General features: G+C 44.9%; 1 protein-coding gene across 37 annotated transcripts in view; it reads left to right on the plus strand.

Annotated features, from left to right (window-relative positions):
* LOC105905983 (protocadherin beta-16-like) overlaps positions 1-13,845 on the plus strand; it is a 218,609-nt gene extending 204,764 nt beyond the window's left edge. For 25 of the 37 annotated variants that reach the window (XM_031571868.2, XM_031571865.2, XM_031571873.2 and 22 more), the window contains 4 exons: positions 7,835-7,890; positions 8,534-8,587; positions 9,709-9,815; positions 11,351-13,845. In XM_031571868.2, the coding sequence (XP_031427728.1) occupies positions 7,835-7,890; positions 8,534-8,587; positions 9,709-9,815; positions 11,351-11,577 (444 nt within the window). In that variant the 3' untranslated portion in view covers positions 11,578-13,845. Of the gene's footprint in view, positions 1-7; positions 3,269-3,590; positions 6,241-7,834; positions 7,891-8,533; positions 8,588-9,708; positions 9,816-11,350 lie in introns of those variants that run through there. The other 12 variants (XM_042708463.1, XM_042708466.1, XM_031571891.2 and 9 more) reach the window with 5 other exon arrangements.
* Positions 13,846-14,162: the final 317 nt, after the last annotated feature.

Consider the following 14,162-nt stretch of genomic DNA (forward strand, 5'->3'; position numbering starts at 1 on the left):
TGAGACGGAACCGTGATTTGACTTAACTTAGCCACTGTTACGATGACTATGCACAGCTACATTCGTTTTGCACTACATACAATGACAGTGATTATCCTTCATCTTGTACTGCATTACAAATTGTATCAACAAATCCCACACAGAAACACCCATAAAACACAACTGATATTGTAATCCAGTGCGTAGTACCATGTGATTTTACAATCAGCAGAAAGTGTCCCACATCAATTTCAGTTCAGTTAGTTCAGCACCACAACGATGGACAGCGACATGTCACCATGCCTCCCTTCAATGCAGTCGAAGTGCTTCTGTGATCATTATTGTTGGAATCTCGCTTGTTTTACAATAACAATTATGCTATTGTGACTCTGGGAGGGTAATCATTTTTGTTGCTGTAGTCAGTAGAACTGCTATCCACAAATGTATACTTTTTAAATATACAATTAATGGTTGATGTAATACGATAAATGCTTATAAAAAAAAACCTGACATCTACGCCTTTCTGTTTCTAGTTTATGTAGTTATATGGACTGTTTCTTTAAGAAGCATCTCTTGTGCTATTGGATTATACAGACGGTCGAAGTGCACCAATGGTGTGCTCGACTGTATAAAGAGATCTACTCCCTCCCCCACACTCAGCTGTGTATACCCAACAATGATTAGAATGTGGAGAGGAAGAGAGTCGCTCCTCTTACTTGGAATCATAATGGATATAAACGTGTTTTTATACCGGCATGGCCCGTTTCTGCCGTTTACATTTTTCAGTTAGAACACTGGGATTGAATCATTCTACTTCTTATTCAGGATATTGTGTTGATGGAAAATATCGAGGATGTCAAGCCCGTCATTCACCTCTGGAATAAGGCTAGAGCTATGGCTCCATTTATTTCTCATGTGGACGACTACAACAGCTCAGATTCGGTACACTATACCAGAGGAGTTGAGCGTGGGGTCTGTTGTTGGACGTATTGCAAAGGACCTTGGTTTGGACCTCTCTGAGATTTCTGATCGTAAATTGCGTATAGCTTCAGAGGCTGAACATTTCTCTGTGGATTTAGGAAAGGGAAATTTGCTGGTAAGCGACATAATCGACAGAGAAGAACTGTGCAGCCACAGCAATACCTGTATGATACCATTAGAGATAATCATTGAGAATCCTCTCCAGCTGTACAGAGTTGAGGTAGAAATACAGGATATAAATGACAACTCCCCCAGTTTTAAGTCAAAGGAGCACACATTAAAAATAGCAGAATCCACCGCTCTGGGTGTGCGTTTCTCTCTTGAGAGGGCACAAGATCCTGACGTTGGAAGTAATTCTCTGAAGTCGTACACATTAAGCAAAAACGACCATTTTAAATTAAATGTCAAAGATCTGGGCGATGGACGGAAAGTTCCAGAGCTAGTGCTTGACAAATTACTAGACCGTGAAAAGCAGGCAGTGCATCATTTATTTCTGACTGCCTTAGATGGAGGCAATCCTGCTAACTCTGGAACATCACAAATCGTAATAACCGTCCTTGATATCAATGACAATAACCCTGTGTTTGATAGCGCCTTATATAAAACTACCGTTAGGGAAAACAGTGCGTTAGGCACGTCCGTTCTCACGGTGGAAGCAACCGATCTGGACGATGGTCCCAACGGCGAAATTGAATATTCCTTTGGCAAACACACTCCTGATTCGGTGCTTTTTGTATTTCAAATAGAACCTCAAACTGGACAAATATGTCTGAATGGAGTGGTCGATTATGAGATGACACCAACTTACAGGATAACTGTAATTGCCAGAGACAAAGGGATTCCAGAAATGGAGGGAGAATCTACCGTTCAAATAGATGTAGCCGACGTGAATGACAACCCTCCTGAGATTATTCTCACCTCACAGCCGAGCCCAGTTAGGGAGGACGTGCCAAACGGGACTGTGGTGGCACTGATTAGAGTGCGAGACCCTGACACTGGTGACAACGGTAAAGTAACGGTGAATATTCCACCAAAAATTCCCTTTGCACTGAAGCACTCTTTCTCCAATAATTATGCTTTGGTTACTAAAGGGCCTTTAGATCGTGAGAAATTTACTGAATATAATATAGAGGTATCTGCATCTGATTTAGGTTCCCCTCCGCTCAGTAGCCAACGAACAATACCAGTGAGAATATTAGATGTTAATGATAATGCACCAACGTTTTCTCAGTCTTCCTATAACGTTTATATGAATGAAAATAACATACCAGGTTCAATAATATATTCGGTTTCTGCATCAGACGCAGATGTTGGAGATAATTCGAAGATAACCTACTCTGTATTAGAATCTAAGGTCCAAGATATAACGGTTGCATCCTATGTCTACATAAATTCAGATAATGGGAGTATTTTCAGCATGAACGCTTTTGACTACGAGAAAATGAAGGTGTTCCAGATCATAGTGCAGGCTAAAGACCAGGGTTCTCCGGCTCTTAGCAGCAACGCCACCGTCCATGTTTTTATTCTGGATCAAAACGACAATGTCCCCTCTGTCATTTACCCCTCCGCGGTCATGGGCTCTGTGTCTCATCAGAGGATGCCCCGGTCTGCTAAAACGGGGCACCTCGTTACCAAGGTAACAGCTGTGGATGCTGACTCGGGCCATAACGCCTGGATTTCCTATAGACTCGCAGAAGCTACAGACTTGTCTCTGTTCGCTGTGAATCTTCATACTGGAGAGGTCAGGACTAAACGCTCTGTTTCAGAGCAGGATGACTCCTCTCAGAGACTGCTTATAGAGATCAAGGACAACGGAGAGTCAGTCCAGTCTACCACAGTTACAGTGGATATACTGATAGAGGACGGACTCCACGAATCAACTTCAGACTTCAGACAGAAAGCAACGGAAAAAGACAAGAAAAACAGTAAAATCACCTTCTACTTGATTCTATCTCTAGCATCAGTATCTGTGTTGTCGCTGTTAACATGTTTTGTACTTTTAATTAAGTGCGCAAGAAGTAGTACAGACAACACAAGTTGCTGCATTAGCAGAGATTCTGACGGATACAAGAATCCCAACAGAAACCTACAGATCCAGCTCAACACTGACGGGCCTATTAAGTATGTGGAGGTTCTGGGAGGAGACATGATGTCTCAGAGTCAGTCGTTTGGGTCCTATCTGTCTCCAGTGTCAGAATTCAGTGACTTAACTTTCGTCAAGCCCAGCAGCACACTAGACTTTAAGGACACGTTGCGTGGGCTTGATGCATCATTACCAGACAGTGCGTGGACTTTTGAGAGTCAACAGGTGAGACACTAAACAGGCCTTTAATGGTTGAATCTCGCTCTCTCTCTCTTTCTCCCCACGCTCTCTCTCTCTGCCTGTCTGTGTGTGTGTGTGTGTGTGTGTGTGTGTGTGTGTGTGTGTGTGTGTGTGTGTGTGTGTGTGTGCGCGTGCGCGTGTGCGTGTGCGTGTGAAGAGCAGATGTTACCCCTTCAAAAGGAGCACTCTATTATTATTCTTTTGAGAAAAGTTCAGCTCGGTCCTCCAATAGGATCGCATGTCCTTTGTTTCGTAGAATGCCGCTAACCCCACCACCCACTTCACCAATAGTTGTTTTACTTTTCCGGCCTGGCAAAACTTGCACACGCTCAGTGAGATTGTACCAGACCACCGTGTATCATGTTTTCTTGAGTTCAGTGTGAGATCAAAGTAGGTAAAGTGTGTAGGTTACGTTACCGCCACATCATGTGCGATACTAAGATAGCTGTTTAGACAATCAGTTGCGATGAAAGAGGTTTTTGTCGTGGAGGTACACGCTATCACAATACACTTGAGAGATGGAGCAACGCGTCTGGGAAGCAGAGACTTCGTGCCGACACAGGATTCTGTACTTATTTCCCATTTTGTTCCTGACAGCAGGTGCAGCAGACTTTTCCTATTCCGTATTTGAGGAATTAACGCCTGGAACATATGTCGGAAATATAACCAAAGACTTGGGCATAGAAATGAGAACAATCAACCGAAGAAACCCGCGTGTTGTTGCGGAACCAAACTCCAGATACTTTGATATTCATGCTGCTAACGGTGCACTGGTTGTTCATCAAACTATTGACAGAGAAAGTCTTTGTGGGAGCCGTTCTCCGTGTTCTCTGCGTTTCAAAGTTCTATTACAAAATCCTATGGAAATGCACCGTGTCGCAGTGGATATTGTGGACGTAAATGACAATACACCTCAGTTTCAGACTAAAAACACCACTTTGGAAGTGTCTGAGGCTGCCGCTCCAGGTACGAGATTTCGGTTGGAGTGTGCTCAGGACTTGGATGTTGGCGTAAATTCTTTGCACATATATGATCTTGGCCCGAATGACAATTTCGTTTTAAACGTCCAAACTAAAAGCGACGGTAGCAAATACCCAGTCCTTATTTTGAACAAACCACTCGACAGAGAAAAGCAGGACACATTTACTTTGGTCCTTTCTGCTGTCGATGGTGGGAATCCAGCGAAATCAGGTACCACTCTCATTCACATGAACGTCCTGGATGTCAATGACAATGCGCCTGTCTTTGACCACCCCGTTATAAGAGTGAGTGTGTTTGAAAACTCCTCTACCGGCGCCCTAGTCACAAAAATCAACGCTTCCGACTCGGATTATGGTCTGAACGCGGAGGTTTCATATCTATTTGATAAATACACTCCCGAGGACATTCTCAAACTCTTTAGCGTGGATTCGGCAACAGGTGAAATTCACGTGAGGGGCGAGTTGGATCGTGAACTGGCAAACGTTTATGACATCACTATCATAGCCAGGGACCGTGGAACACCCGCTATGGAGGGCTCTTGTAACCTCAAAGTGGAAATCATGGACGTGAATGACAATACGCCAACTATAGTCATTAACTCTCTCTCCAACGTCCTCAAAGAGGATGTTGAATCAGGTACTGTGATTGCTGTAATCACAGTAAAAGATGAGGATGCAGGTAAAAATGGAGAACTCAGTGTACAAATTCCCCAAGGCTTGCCTTTTAAGCTTAGCCCTCCATTCGAGGAACACTATACTCTGATGACAGATGGCCCACTGGACAGGGAAACAGTGGCTGAATACACCATCACTGTTACGGCCACAGACTCTGGCTCGCCTTCCCGCTCCCAAAAGGAGTCTTTTGTCCTGAGCCTTTCAGATGTAAATGATAATGCCCCCCTATTTACTCAGGCCTCCTACACAGTGGAAATAGCTGAGAATAATGCCCCCAACACTCCCATTCTGACAGTGTCTGCATCTGATCCAGACTTGGGCGAGAATGGTAGTCTCTCCTTTTCTATCTTGGACACAGAGGTGCGTGGCTCCCCTGTGTCATCCTACGTGTATATCAATGCTGAACAGGGCCACATCTATGCCCTGCGCCCTCTCGATCACGAGCAGATGAACGCCTTCCAGATTCACGTGCAAGTTCGTGATTCAGGGATCCCAGCGCGTATCTCCAACGCTACCGTGCACGTTTTCGTCCTCGACGAGAATGACCATGCGCCAGCCGTCCTGTACCCCGCATTGCCCACAGACGGCGTCCTGCAGCTCACTCTGCCGCTCTCTGCGGGCATGGGGCACCTAGTTCAGCGCCTCGTTTGTGTGGACGGTGACAGCGGGCACAACGCCTGGCTGTTTTACAGTCTCTCCGGGCACGACGCTGACTTCTTCCACGTCGGGGCTCACACGGGAGAGCTGCGTGTGGCCCGCAAGCTCACTCAGGAGGAGGCTGGCCTGGTGCTCAGCTTCGCCGTGCTCGTGCAGGACAACGGCAAGCCTGCCATCTCCACCACCGTGGCAGTGAACGTGACCTTGGTTGAGAAGGTCGCGGACGTGTCTTCTCAGCGCCGCAGCGCCTCCTCGAGGAAGGCCCATGGGTCGGATGTGACCCTCTACCTCATCCTGTCCCTGTCTTGCGTGTTAGTTGTGTCGTTCCTGACCTTCGCGTTGCTGGCGGTGCGTTGGTTCAGACACCGCGGCCAGCTGTCCTGCCTCGGATACACCTTCTTCTCCAAACATGCCCTTCACAAACACAGGCACCAAGACCTGCAGCTGCAGATCAACATGGATGGGTCCATGAGATACATAGAGGTGGTGGGAGACTCCCAGGATGCACACAAACGCACTTTAGGGCCCTGTTACTCAACACTGTCCAGCTTCAGCGACTTTGTGTTTGTAAAGTCACCAATTACCGGTCAGAATGCAGTGGCCGTGAGCCTCTCCAAGAAACTGTTTGCCAACTCAGTGAGCAAGGTGAGCACAAAGTCTCCAAAACTGTATCTCACTCTAAATGAGTGGAAGTCTTGATCAGACAGAGTAATCCAAAAGACAGACACCATTTTACATAATAAATTAAATATGCTGTGATGTTGGGGAGAGGGATGTGCATAGGTACATAGATGTAATGTAGTGCAGCCCTTAAATATTTAAACTCCCTGAGGGGCTTCACAAACGCACACTGGGGAACTTCCTGGAACTAAATAGAGACTGTGTTTCACAGCAGGGCACACATGGCTTGTGTGAGAACATGTTCCTACCTGTGGGGTGTGTGTGTGTGTGTGTGTGTGTGTGTGTGTGTGTGTGTGTGTGTGTGTGTGTGTGTGTGTGTGTGCGCACGCGCGCTGGGGGAGTTGGAGCAGGGGGTAATGGTCTACTTGGGAATCACAAAGAGCGAGACAGAGCATGTGCATTATGGATGTGTGGGTGAGTGAATGAGTGTGTTTGAGTGAGAGACAGGAATATCTCCATTCTGTGTGTTTGTGTTGATTTTGTGGGACCAGAGTATCATCAGGCTCAATCACCCCTAGTGACCTCCCTATGTGTAACCAGTACTGTAGCCTCAGTGACTCAATCTCTGCGGCCCTCAGCTCTCTGACTCAGGCCTCGCCATTCACTGACATACTAACAGAGCAAAGCATACCAGACTCTCTGCAGACTACTTCAAGGAAAGAGCACTATTTTTAGATGGCCTGCTCAGTAATATTTTGAAAGGAAGAAGAAGAAAAAAAAATCTGAATAGTGACCATATAAAAATGTCCCCTCTGATGAGGGAAATTCTTGAAGAACAACCTTTTTACTGACAGACCTTGCTAGAAAGATTGGAAAATAGTATGGGGGGGGGGGATCATGCGTTTGGAAAGACTTACCCAAGTTGGTTTTAGTGGGTCATGACACGCAGTGAATCTGACCCACTGAGTGTTATGAGGATAGCGCACACAGCTCGTGGTTTTTACAGCGAGCGGGGTGTGTAATCCTGTCTGGGGTTTAAGGGATCAGCAGGGCAGGGCATTAATGCCACACGTGCTGCTCTCTGAGGAAGCAGAACTAGGTTGGACTCATGGAAAGAGAAGGCTTATCCATAATTTGAGCTAAAACGCAGAGCAACTGGGCCAGCTCGGACTGGACTGGACCGTGGGTGTAAGTGCATTAGAAGGGTGATACGACATGGCCTGGTGGATGGGGAAAGAATGTTTTGTTCGCCCGTGTTTTTTTTTACCCCAGGATGTGTCCATTCTGGTCTGTAAATGAACTCAGGCGTGGCTGCTACAGAATAGAACCATCAATTATTCACACCCTCATCCCCTCTGTGGCATGTTCTCTGAGGCAGCCAGCCTTGGCTTTGCTTTCTCTTCCTGTTGTTCTCGTTCTCTCTCTCTCTCTCTCTCTCTCTCTCTCTCTCCTGTTGTGGCTATTGCAAAAATCTTTTTTTCATTGTGACCTCATAAAGACTTTCTTTCAACAGTTATTGACCTGGAAGGATCCGGAACCGACGAATAGAGTTCTGAATAGAGAACCGATCTATAGAGTTCAGTTTTTTAAACGCTGTTTTCTTTTCTCGTTCCTCTAGCAAAAACCACCCAATGACTGGCGCCTTCAACCAAACCAACGACCTGGACCAAGCGGGTGAGTTCACTGTGCTGTTTTGCAATCACGCTCATACAAATGGCGTCTGCCACATTCTATCTAAACTATTTGATTCTGATCAATGAGAGATATTCACCAAGCACACTGCAATATCCAGAATTAAGTATGTGGTTCAGCACACGGAACACTAACATTTGAGAGCCCTACACTGACTTCCGGAACCAGTTGCCCTTCAAAACCAATTCATTTTATGGGTCATGCTGTTCTTGTTACTGTGTGAGCGCGTTCATTTCTACATAATGTGATGGATGTTACAGCCAGTAGATTTTACAGAGAGGTCTGGTCATGAGATGGTGTCTCTGAAGCAGGATGCTACTACATATCATTTTCACTGGATTTAACATGTGTAGGAAGTTTTGAAGCATTAATGTTTACCCCAGCCTAGTTTAGATGTACACATAGCTTAGCACAGTAGTGTAAAGTTTGCATTTAGATTCTTATACAGTGAACGTCTACACAAACCCATCACAACCATCTCAAAGCCTATGGTGGAGCTTCCTAGGCCTACCCTGCCCCTTTACCATGAGGCAGACACTGACTAGAAGCTGGTACTTTTGCCCATGCATAACAATGTGCCCCACCTGGTTTGGAGAGGCTGAAAGGCCCTGTCATTGTGTTTCAGCCAGCACAGGTTCCACACCATTCAGCAGAGATGGACCCCATACGAGAAGTCGAGGTAGAGTGGCGTGGCTTAGGACTAGCAGGCTGTGTGCTAATGACTTTGCTTGTGGTAGAAAGAGAGTCGTATATTTTTTGGCTTTTTTTTTTTGTAAGGAGCTCTGTCTCTACCCCAAGTTTGGCTGTTCTCTGTCAAGCGTGAAGCCTACTGTCAGTCTGTTGCCTGTGTTTGTTTGAGCTGTGGGTACCTACTCTCTACCCAGACCCACCCAGTATGTCTACAGTAGAGATTTCATTTTTTTGGAGCAATGTATTCGTAGTTTGTGTGTAGGCCTTTTATGTGTTTTTGCTGTTTTCATCTGATGTAGCAATACATGTATACATAAATGCACATGGCTCGCTGTATGTTGTGGAGCTGTGTACTGTGTGTAGCTTAGACCTGTTTTTGCCTGTGCATCCTCAAAATGTCTGTAGGCTTTAAGTTGGAGATGTGTAGTTTGTCCTTGTATCTTTAGTATAGACTTTCATGTTACTGCGGTTCTCTCTATCTCTTCTGTCACTTTACCTCCCTCTTTCCGTGAGTGTGTGTGTGAGTGTGTGTGTGTGTGTGTGTGTGTGTGTGTGTAATAATATGTTTGAAGTGTGGTAGTGGATTGATTGCTTTCTGGGTAAATCTTACAATTGAACAAAAAGAAGTAAACTCAAAGTAGACTGTTCTCTGGTAAAAGGTACAGTGGGTTCACAAAATACAGATGGGTGGTTTAGGATTAATCAACAACTGCTCCCTGTCAAGGGCAATGTGTAAGTCATCTAGGAATGTGTGTGTGTGTGTGTGTGTGTGTGTGTGTGTGTGTGTGTGTGTGTGTGTGTGGGTTTGTATGAGGCTGCTCTAGTGCTCCTACATGCTGGGTGTGCTCTTCCTATGTCTTTATGCTGCTGCTGATGACGCCCATGTGAATGTGTTGTCTTGGCTCAAAGCTGGGACAGCTGATGCTGAAACAGAACGAGGCACCTCATTCATTATGTTCTATATGTACACATGTGATTCAATGAGAGAACTGAAAGAAAAAAAAGACGGTTTGTGTTTATTTGTCTGTCTGTCTGTCTGTCTCTCTTTCTTTGTGTGTGTGTTTTCTTGATCACAAATGTCCCTATAACCAGTGTTTTTGTCTCCTCCAGAGCTGGCCCCCTCCCAGAGGGAGCAGGTGTGGTTGCCGGCACTGGACCCTGGCCCAACCCCCCCACTGAGGCGGAGCAGCTCCATGTTCTTATGGCCGGAGCCAACGGTGAGTGTGCCTCCATCACAAATCACTCGCACTATCCCTGTGCTGAGATCAGATCAATAAAAAGCACATACCCTATCAAAGAGGGGACAGGAAGAAAGAGAAGAGAAGAGAAAAGAAAAGAAAATAAGAGGTAGTGGGCTTATTGGAAATGGGGAATAATGCGTTTGTGGGAAAAGAAGAAAAAAAGATAGATGAATGACATTTTGAAGCCATGCTTATGCCATTGCGCATATACTCATTTAACTCTACATAGATATGTGTGTGTGCGCGTGCATTTTTACGTGTTTGTGAGCTGATGATGAGGTAGAGAGAGACAGAAAGACAGCAAGAGAAAGACCGCCAGACTGAAAAGAAGAGAGACAACACACACAAGGCTCACAAGAGAAATCTGTGCCGATGGAAGCTGCGTGTCTCTGACACCATAAGCGGCGGTCTGTTTCTGAACCACTCCTCTGCCAAGCAGCCTACATACAAATGAGCCTGGTTTCTTGACATCACATTATCACCGAACTGCCTCTTCCACTCTCTGGGCTTGCTTGTCTGCACAAGCAAGGATCGCTTAAGAGATGCACACACAGATCAGTGTGTATGTGTGTGTGTGTGTGTGTGTGTGTGTGTGCATGCTGATGGTGTGTGTACATGGTGTGTGTATGTTCATGAGAGCAGTCATTGACTTGGGATTGACTGGAGGAGAGAGACTAAGGACAGGGAACTCTTTGTGCCCATTCCACACAGCTGCACTCAGTGCCTGAAACTCTCACTGTCTTCCCAGTGTGTGTGTGTGTGTGTGTGTGTGTGTGTGTGTGTGTGTGTGTGTGTGTGTGTGTGTGTGTGTGTGTGCGTGTAGCCAGTTTTAACACTGGATTCTGCGACGGAATTCAACCGCCATGACAAGGATTCTTAGTTTAATGAGCACAAAGCTCAAAGGCTACTGACATTTCTGCTAACTTCAGTGGACTGAAATAGAATAGAATATTGGCCCCTAAGAATGTGCTATTTCTGTTTTATATGGAGTGGAGACTTTTCATTTCTAAAATGAAATTACCTCCATGTTCTCAGCACCCGTTTGACTGGTAGGCTGCATGTGTGCAAGCGTGTGCTGTATGGTAGAGAATAAGGGAGAGAAGGAGGTCATGGCTGACTGATGAGTGGGAGTGTGTGTGTGTGTGTGTGTGTATGTGAGTGTGCAGCACGCTGCGTTGGGCTGGGGGAGGGGAGAGGCTCGCTTCCCGGGAACAAATCTCGTTTGCTGAGCCGGAGCTGCAATGCAGCAGTGCGCTGACTGGTGCCTGTGAATTATGAGCCTGTGCGGCCCATAAACACCTTTGCTATAACCGCTCTTGCGTCTCTTCTCCACATCCCCCCTCTCATCTCATCTGTCTTTCATTCTGCCTTTCCTTTTCTTGTGTTCTCTTTCTCTCTTTATTCTATCCATCTATTTGTCTCCTTCTTACATTTTCTATCTATCTATCTATCTGTCTATCTTCTCTCTCTTTCTCCCTTCTCCCCATCTCCACCGCTGTTTCCCTTAGAAGTGAGTGAAGCCACGGCGACCATGGGACCTCGCTACAATGCCCAGTATGTCCCCGACTACCGCCAGAACGTCTACATCCCCGGCAGCACCGCCACCCTGACGGCCAACCCGCAGCAGCCACCCCAGCAGGCCCTGCCCCCGCCACAGGTCATGCCCCCCACAGAAGCCCCCAAGGCTGCCCAGACCCCTGCCAGCAAGAAGAAGTCCACCAAGAAGGACAAGAAGTAAGCTGAGGCGTTTGGCGTGGGAAGCGGCGATAGCCCCAAACATACAGCTCGATTCCATATCCCGCTCTCTATCTACTCCTGATGGTGTGTTAGCTACCTTCTTTTGTTTCGCTTTGTGCTTCTCTCACTGTTTTAGTTGAGAAAAAAAAAAAGCTTCAGAAAAAGAGAACCTCAAGCACTGAGGTAGTAGTCTTATGCTGTACTTTGTTTAGAGATTTTTTGTGTCCTTTTTTTATTTCCTTCTTCTGTCATTATTTAGTCGTATGTATACTGCCTATCTTGGTCTTGCTCCTTGGTCTTGACTTCATATTTTGAACAGCAATTTCAATCTTCAGTTAAGGTGAGGGGTGCATGAGATAGGGGAGATGTATTCACATGGTATTTCAAGACCCTGTAGTTTAAAACAGGGACTTGTGTCCATGTTGTGTAAGATAATTTTACTGTGGAAAAAAAAAAGACAAAAGAAGAATGATAACATGGTCGTTTGTCATGCAAAGGATTTTAATGTTCCTTTCTAAATGAAAAGTAGATGCTTCTTGTGGTGACAAGAACGACAATGTTTTGTTAGACTTCTTACTCTAAGATGATGTGCCATAGCTTGAGACAATTGCATGACCCAACATAACCCAAGGAATTAGGCCTATTAAGACAGACTATGCAGTGAAACAAAGAGATTTTTGATGGATCTGAATTAGTATGACCTAAATTGGAGCTTGTTACAACTAATGGCAAGAATCATTCAATGTTTGAGTCATATAGAAGAACCAGACCGAACTCTTGATGTTTATAAGATTATTTTAGACAACCAGATAGATTTTAGTCGTTTAACAAGAAGAGCTCAATGTGAAGTCGGCACTGTTCCACTTGTAGTTAGACTTCAGCCCAAAGGTTTCTCTCTCTCTGTGTTTTTCTTACCTTACAAACGTGCATCACACCAAGTATTGTATTGGATTAGAGTTGGTTTGACAACACATTTTTTACCAATCTTACCATTTGATTAGTGTTACGCCATATTGGCCCAATCATACAGGGTCTGTTATATGTGGTAATGATGGTCCCATAGACAGAGCTCTACTATCATGAAGTGCTTGTGGAGAGAAATTACATGAAGTTATTTGGGAAGTAGAATTCGAAGGAATGGGTAAAGTAGGCAGAGGTTTTGGGGAAGCGGATTCTACAGAGTGGGGGAATTGGAGGAAGAGCCGAGACTCTTCGCAGACAATAACCAGGAAGGCTCTGGAACATTTTGAAGGATGAAACCCTAGACTAGCACACGAGTGATTGGGTGATTTGCCGCAGAGGAAAGTGTTTTCGGCTACGCGTCATCCACTACAACACTTGCGCCCAAACTGGGATACTCACGCCGTTATAGAGCACACACACACAGGCTGCTTTTGGCAAGATTTACACTTGTGGCAATACCTGCCCATGCTCCACATGGGCCAGATGGGCAGCGGCTCAGGCCGCATACTGGCTAAACACAAAGCAATGGCAGTCCACTCTGATCTAGTGTTTTTTGTAGACTTGCCCAGAATGTTTGACACCTGCCTTTTACTCCAGCACCCTAAGAGCACCACCACTCTTCCCTGATGTATATAAATCACATAGCCAGTCAGTACGAGCTCCTGAGCCACCAGACCGGCTACTACTGGAATGTTTAGACTATTTTTAAGAAAAACAAAAGTAAAAGATGGAAAAAAAAAAAGAAAAAAAAAAAACATTAACCTCTTATGTGTAGTGTGATATGGTATGCGCATTTAGGCCAAACTAACCAACCTGTAAATAATCGGATTTAAACTCTTGCAAAAGACACACAGTTGTAGGCTTGAAGCTCGTGAAATATTGTGCATATTTTTGTGTTTTCCTCTCTCTCTATCGCTCTTTCTATCTCTCTCTCTCTATCTATCTCTCTTTGTCCTTCTCTCGTTTTCTTCCGTTTGATCACTGAGACTTTTAAGAATAACACAGCACACTAAAATGTCTTTGAGGTGTTTCCTCATTCCTGTGTACTCTTTTCTGTGTTTGTAATTTCAATCAATTGTTAGTGTTGCTGGAATGCCATCCCTGTCCAAATGAATATAAATATATATTAATGTGCGTCTTCTGCTGGAATACTTAATATACTGTAATATCTTTCATATTAAATGCTTAGAGCTTCATGTTACACGTTTATTTTATATGCTAATATTTATATTGCTGTTTATTTGTTTATGTTTTTTCTTTATTCCCTGAACACTGACATTTCAAAATAAAAGTTCACTGGAGCTTTTGACAATGTCTTGGTTTGGGTTTGTTCTTTTGTGTGTGTGTGTGTGTGTGTGTGTCTCTGTGTGTTTGTTATGTGTGTGTGTGTGTGTTTTGTTTCCATGGTTGCAATGCCACGCTTTTGTACTTGGTGGGGGTCGAATGGATTACTGCTTTTAACGGACCAAACCAGTGTCTTGCTGGGTTAAAAAAGGATTGGAAGGCCATGCTTAATCATCTGGTATTTATTTATTAAACAGTGTTTAAACATTGGCAGTAAAATGTAGAGCCTCTTAACAATCCTTATCCCAGCTACATGTTACCTCCAACCACACACATACT

This window comes from Clupea harengus, chromosome 8, assembly GCF_900700415.2.
Source record: "Clupea harengus chromosome 8, Ch_v2.0.2, whole genome shotgun sequence".
Classification (NCBI taxonomy): Eukaryota; Metazoa; Chordata; class Actinopteri; order Clupeiformes; family Clupeidae; genus Clupea; species Clupea harengus.